General features: G+C 50.0%; 1 protein-coding gene across 1 annotated transcript in view; it reads left to right on the top strand.

Moving 5' to 3' along the window:
• The first annotated feature begins 990 nt into the window (after window positions 1-990).
• Window positions 991-6,507, top strand: part of TGM2 (transglutaminase 2) — a 33,082-nt gene continuing 27,565 nt past the window's right edge. The window contains exons 1-2 of the mRNA XM_023511983.1: window positions 991-1,091; window positions 4,897-5,073. Coding sequence (XP_023367751.1) covers window positions 1,058-1,091; window positions 4,897-5,073 — 211 coding nt within the window. The 5' untranslated portion in view covers window positions 991-1,057. The remainder of the gene's footprint in view (window positions 1,092-4,896; window positions 5,074-6,507) is intronic.

Genomic DNA, 6,507 nt, shown 5'->3' with positions numbered 1-6,507 from the left:
GATAGATAGGTGAATGAGTAGGTGGGTGGACAATTAGATGGATAGAAAGATGGATGTGTGGATGGATGGATGGATGGATGCATGGGTACGTGGACACATGATTAGATGCATAGATGGACAGAGGGAAATATGATTATCTGTGCTTTGCTACAGGGAAAGCTGTGGGTGTGTGAAAGCTTTGGGTGTCCATGTCTACATGTGTGTTCATCTCTGAGTAACCCCATCTTTATGCGTCTGTGGTTGCTTCATCTGAATTTGTGTCCGGAGGCATACTGGTGTGGGTCAACTTTGTCTATCCACTCCCGTGAGCAGGATGTATCTGGACACCCACTCATTTATGAGTCCAAAGCTGTGTGTGGCTCTTGTGGGTATGTGTCTAGCTGTGTCTATGTCCTGGTACGTCTCTGCGATTTTAATCTGATTTTGTAGCCCTTGTCACTGTGGCTGTGTATCCAGGTTTGTCTGCTGTATGTGTTGGGATGTAACTGTGTCCCTGTGTGTATCTGTGTGTCCACATCCCTGGTCTCTGATTGTGTGTGTCTATCTGCTCCATGTGTATCTGATTCTGAGTGTGTGTGTGTCCCTGGTTCTCTTTATCCCAGCTCTGACCTCTCTGTGAGTCCACGTCTATGTATTCAGGTGTGCCTATGTGTCCTGTTTCAATCGTGTGTTTTGCCTGACGGTGCTCCGTGTGTACCTGTATGTGACAGGGTGTTTTTCTGTGCCCAGGTGTGACTGCGCGTCCTGGACTAGTTGCGTCTACCTGTCCTCAGTCAGCTGTCCCAGCCCTGCGCTCTGTCCGTTCCTCCAGGGGGCGCCCTGGCCCTTCCGAAGCTCCCTGGGACTCCTGTCCCCTGAGGGCGCCGGGCCAGAGGCGTGGGTGAAAGTCGGGGAGGTAGGTGGCCTCGCCAGGTCCCCGCCTTCCCGCGCGCCCCGCCCCTCCCCAAAGCTGCCCTATAAATTAACGCCGCGCTCGGCCTCCGCAGTGCCCGCAGCCAGTGGTCGGCATTTGGAGGGTCCTGTCGCCACTCGAAGGAGCCACCGCCACTGCCTGACCATGGCCACGGGGGAGTCTCCGGACACGGCCACGGGTGAGTATCAGAGCCGTTGCTGCTGCCCTGGGCCTGCCTCACTGGTCTCAGTGGTCTTATGGGACACTGGGAGCTCAATCCTTAAGTCCTGGTTTGGAGAGCAACAGGAGGTCTGGGCTGGGCTGGGTGTAAGGTGTGAGGTGCCTGGATGGGCTTAGAGCCTCAGTTTCCCCATCCACAGGGCATAACCATTAACCCCTGCTTTACTGGATAAGATGGGGCAGTGGGACATACAGGTATGTTGTCTTGTCATGGTGGACCACTGCCACTTAACCTCAGTCAGTGGGTGCTGGGTCCCTGCTATGTGCCAGGTGGCAGGAAGCTGGGAAGGGGGTGATGGCCTCGGCTCAGAACACTTAGCTTTTGTCAGTCCCTGCCAGCCAGGAGGGGTGTGTGTGCACCAACCCTTGTGGAAAGCAAGCCAAGCCTAGCTGATTCCTTGGCCCCAGTGGCCAGAGAGGAGGTTCCAGCATCCTATGGGGGAGCAGTCTAAGACCAGGCGTTATGTTCTTCCTCTCTCTCAGCTTCCTCTCCTATAAAAGAAAGACAATAGTCTCAGCCTTGGATAGATCTGTGCAGGCTGAGAGGAGAGGGGCAGGGACTTACTAATTTCCTGCTTGCCCCCTACACACACACACACACACACCCAATGGCAGCATCGTCCTAATTCCCACGGGGAGAGGCTTCTACAATGGAGGATATCCTTGAGGGAATTCTGTGAGACCCAGAATCCACCATAGCTCTCGGGTCAAGTTCATCTGGGAATGGCCTTTGCATTCCCTCACACCCCAGGAAGGAGTTTAGGGAGAGGGGCCTAGAGCAGGCAGAGTGGGGATGGTCAGGACAAGCAGTGGACCTGCCCGCTCTGCTGTGAGATCCTGGCCACCCTCCTTCCTGGGACCCAGCTCCCAACGTGTTACCTAAGTGGCTGCTTGTCCCCAATGCTGCTTCTCTCCCACATTCCCAAAGTGGGGCTCAGTGGGGCTGGAAGACCCTGGAGGCTCCAGTTACGGTGAGCCTCCGGTCCCACTGTCTCAGTGGCCACTTCCGACAGGGCCTCACAGGGCTGGAAGACCTCAGGTCCTTTCTCAGGGTAGAAATCCTATAACTCATAGGATTCTAGACCCTGGTTTTTTTCTGCACCTTGGAGGTAGGCATGATTTCTCAGAAACCTTTCATCAGACAATATACCAAGAAACCCTCCTCCAGACCAGAGACTCTGACCATCTGTCCCAGGTTTCCCAGGAGGGCAACAATGGCCTCTTTCCTGCTCAAGCTCTCAGGCGTTGGTTGAAGTTTCCAAAAACAACATTTCCTTACCCCAGCAGGACAGCGGGAAGTTTTTCTTTGTGGCCAGCTGAGGTCTCTCCTACAGTGACTACAGGGAGATAAGCTTCCCTGATGCTTCAGTCCTGCAGATCTCCTCCCAGGCACAAAAACAACACAGGACTGGGGGAGCAGAGACGGGACCCCAGGGCAGGCTCCAGAATCCTTCGGCGCTGAATTCCAATCCCTAAACTCACTCACCACGGGACCTGGGGCCATAGAGTGTCTCCTCTGTAAAATGGGAAGAGAGATAGTGGAGCTTTGAGATGTTGAGATAATCCACATACACGCTCTCAGCAGTTGCTGAGCACTTTTGTGCCTCTTTTTTTTTTTTTTTTTTGCAGTTTTCTTTTGGCCGGGGCTGGGTTTGAACCCACCACCTCCGGCATATGAAGCCAGTGCCCTATTCCTTGAGGCACAGGCACTGCCCTTTTGTGCCTCTTTTTTGGAATACTCCATAGCAGGAGACAGAAGACCTGGGCTATCATCCCACTAGAGCAATGTTTTCAACGTTTTTTATCTCATGGCTCACTTGAACTATAGTTAAATTTCCACAGCACACTTAAATTACGTTGATCAGAAAAAAAAAGGTTTTAAAAAAAGGCATATACTGGCCAGGTGCAGTGGCTCACGCCTATAGTCTTAGCACTCTGGGAGGCCTCAGTCCTGCTTGAGCTCAGGAGTTTTAAGACCAGCCTGAGCAAGAGCGAGACCCCTGTCTCTACTAAAAATAGAAAAACTAGCCGGCTGTTGTAAGGTGGGCACTTGTACTGGGGAGGCCGAGGCAAGAGGATTGCTTGAGCCCAGGAGTTTGAGGTTGCTGTGTGCATAGCACTCTACCCAGGGTGACACAGTGAGACTCTGCCTCAAAAAAAAAAAAAAAAAAGAATATATTTACTGTGCTTTGAACTTCTTTCAAAAATAATTTAATTAATGATCTTTAAAAATTTTCATGACACACCTAAGATCCTCTCATGGCTCACCAGTGTGCTGTGACATACCCGTTGAGAATCACTTCACTAGAGGGACCAACTTTCTGGGTAATTTTGGGCAAATCCCTGCCTGTAAACCTCACTTGGACCATAGCTTTCCAGTGTCCCTATGACTGAGTCTGCCTTGCCCACTCCTTCTGCCTTAAGGTCTTCCCAATCTTGATCTTGCCAAGGTTTATGAGGTTTGTGCTTCCCTCATGCTCCCTCCCATCTCTTACCCCACCCCTGCCCTGGCCCCCAGGTCCCTCTGAAACTATAAATAGATCTTTCATATACCAAACTCTTTTCCTGGGTTAAGCCTTGAGGAAGGGTGTCCCAGACTTCTCTTCTGTGCTCACAGTGGTGCTTTGAGATTTCAGAGTATGAAGAACAGAGAGGGTAAGACACTTGTCTAGGGTCACACAGCAACACAACAGAACTAAAACCCAGGTCTGGAAGACTCCAAAGCCCCTGACATTTAAAAAACTTTTTGTTATGGAGAAATTGAACATACCTGAAAGTAGAGAGAATAACACAATAAATTCTTACGTTCTCATTACTCGGTCTCAACCACCACCAACACGTAGCTTCTCCCACCTGCAGCTCCATTTGGAATATTCCACAGCAGGAATGGAATATTATTATTTGATCCTAAACATCATATCATTTCATCTGTAAATGTTTCCACATATGTCTTTAAAGATAAGAACTCTCTTTTCTGACATAAACAAATTAACAAAATTTCTTTTATATCACCATTATTCATTCCATCAGTGTCTAAATTTTCAGTTGTCTCATACATGTAATAAATGGTTTTAGACAACCCAGATCAGATCCACACATCACTGGGGGTTGAAATGTCTCAAGGTTCTCTTTATAGAGTCTTCCTTTAACTTTTTCTTTTGTTTTTTTTTCTTGCAGTTTATTTGTTAAAACAAACTAACAAAGAAAAACAGATCTTTGCCTTTAGTTTCCCCGAGTCTGAATTTTGTTGATTGCCCTGGTTCTGTGTGTAACTTCTTCCCCAGTCCTGTGTATTTCCTGTAAATTGAAAGCTGGATCTAGAGACAAAGTCTGTGAAATTAACTATACAAAATACTGTCCCTATTTAAACTGAAAGGACCCTCTGAGAGTGAGAGAATAGTTTACATCTATTAAGCATTTACTATGCACAAGGCACTATGCTAAGTGTTTACCCACATTCATTTATTTAATACTCACAGCAGCCCTGTGAAATAGGCCCCCCTGTTTTCCACCTGTGAACAGATGAGGAAACTGAGCCCAAGAAAAATTGAATTGCAAGAGATCACATAGCTGAGACGTGGCAGAGCCTTCTCCCAACATGCCACAAGGGGCAATAGCCTTGTGATTAAGAGTTAGGAAGATTCATTCTGGCCATCCTCTCTGTGACCAGGGCTGGGAGTTGGCAGGGGGAAGGGCTGTGCTTCATGGGAGGGAACACAGGTGTGTCACCAGCCTTGCTCATGTGTCTCCTACTGTCTCTACAGAACTGCTCATGCAGAAGTGTGACCTGGAGCTGGAGACCAATGACCGCGACCACCACACTGCTGAGCTGTGCCGGGAGAGGTTGGTGGTGCGGCGGGGCCAGCCCTTTCAGCTGAAGCTGCACTTCAACCGTAAATACAATGCCAGTCAAGACACTCTCACCTTCACCGTGGTGACTGGTGAGTCCTGGTAACCCCTGCTCTTCCTGTTCCTCCTCTCCACCCTGACCTGCCCCATTCTGGGATTCATTATCCCATGACAGAGAACAGGACAGATGACTTCCTACCTCTTTGTCCCCAGGGAGATTGCCACCTGTCACTAATCCCATTTTACAGAAGGGAACTGAGGCTCCAAAAGTAGGAAGATGTCACCCCAGGCCACTCTGTCTTGTAAGCAAGAGCCTGGACACCAGGCTTCTGAAAACATATTATCACCAGGGTTGAGTGTCAGTTTTCTGCCACAAAGATCAATCAAGATCCTATCTGCTCTTTACTATATCAAAACAGCTTTCTGCTTCCCCAAATCCGTGCAACCTGACCAGGCACTGGGATGAAGCCCAAACCAGGTCTGGGTGGCAGAGAAAGAGTCTAGCTGGCTCCAGAACTGTGTAGGCAGTTCTGTGTCCCAGGAGTTCCTTCTCCAAGCTTCAGGAGGCTGCCTCAGTCTCAGGGGCTGGACAGAGAGACCTGGGTTCTAATGCAGGCTGAGATACCTACCTGCTGTGTGACCTGAGAACAGTTACTCAGCCTCTCTGAGCCTGACTTTCATGATGTATAAAGGACTCACATTGGAAGGTTGTTAAGTGAGAAGAGCCTGGTGTGGGGGAGTGCACTGTAGACATTAGCAGCTGTTATTTGCCTTATTCCATTGGGTGGAGGGATGTCGAGGCCCCAGGCATCCCATCCCCAGATGTCCAGTGCCCAGTCTTCTTTGTTGGCCATTCCTAGGAAAAGGGCCTCAAATGCCAGAAGTTGGGCTGGCTTCTTGAGGTCAGTGAGGGGCCCCTGGCTGGACTCTGGTGTGGAAGTCTAGCTCTTCTGAGGGCAGAGAGCACAGGCAGGAGCTGCAACTGCCTGGCAGAGGCCCATATTTACCTGAAAGGCAGTTTGATAAGGTTTATCACGGAGACTGCAGGCTGCCCACAGACATCCATCCCTTTCCTCCTGGCCCGCCTCTCCCGGCAGAGACACATCCACTACACAGGGTCACCCTCCCATGCACACCAGCACACTTAGGACCTTTTCCCACAGAGTTTGTGGGCCCCAGAGAGTCTCTGACCTTCTAGCCCCAGTTTCCCCCTCTGTAAAGTAGGTTATAGTGCATGGCAATAAGGGCTGGGCACGGTGCCCTGAGAAGAGTCGGACTTGGGATGGTGAAAATCACAACACTTTTGGAGCACCTACTGAATGCATGCTTGTTCTGGATCATCCCAGCCTGGAAGCATAAAGGGCCCCCATTTTACAGATGAGAAAACTGAGGCTCAAAAAGATCAAGTCCTGGCTCAGCGCCTATAGCTCAACCGGCTAAGGCGCCAGCCACATACACCTAAGGTGGCGGGTTTGAATCCCCAGCCCGGACCCGCCAAAAAAAAAATGACGGCTGCAACCAAAAAA

Source organism: Otolemur garnettii, unplaced genomic scaffold (genome assembly GCF_000181295.1).
Source record: "Otolemur garnettii isolate 467f Iridium unplaced genomic scaffold, OtoGar3 scaffold00023, whole genome shotgun sequence".
Classification (NCBI taxonomy): Eukaryota; Metazoa; Chordata; class Mammalia; order Primates; family Galagidae; genus Otolemur; species Otolemur garnettii.
Note: the sequence above shows the minus strand (reverse complement) of the source record. Positions and strands in the feature narration are given on the sequence as shown.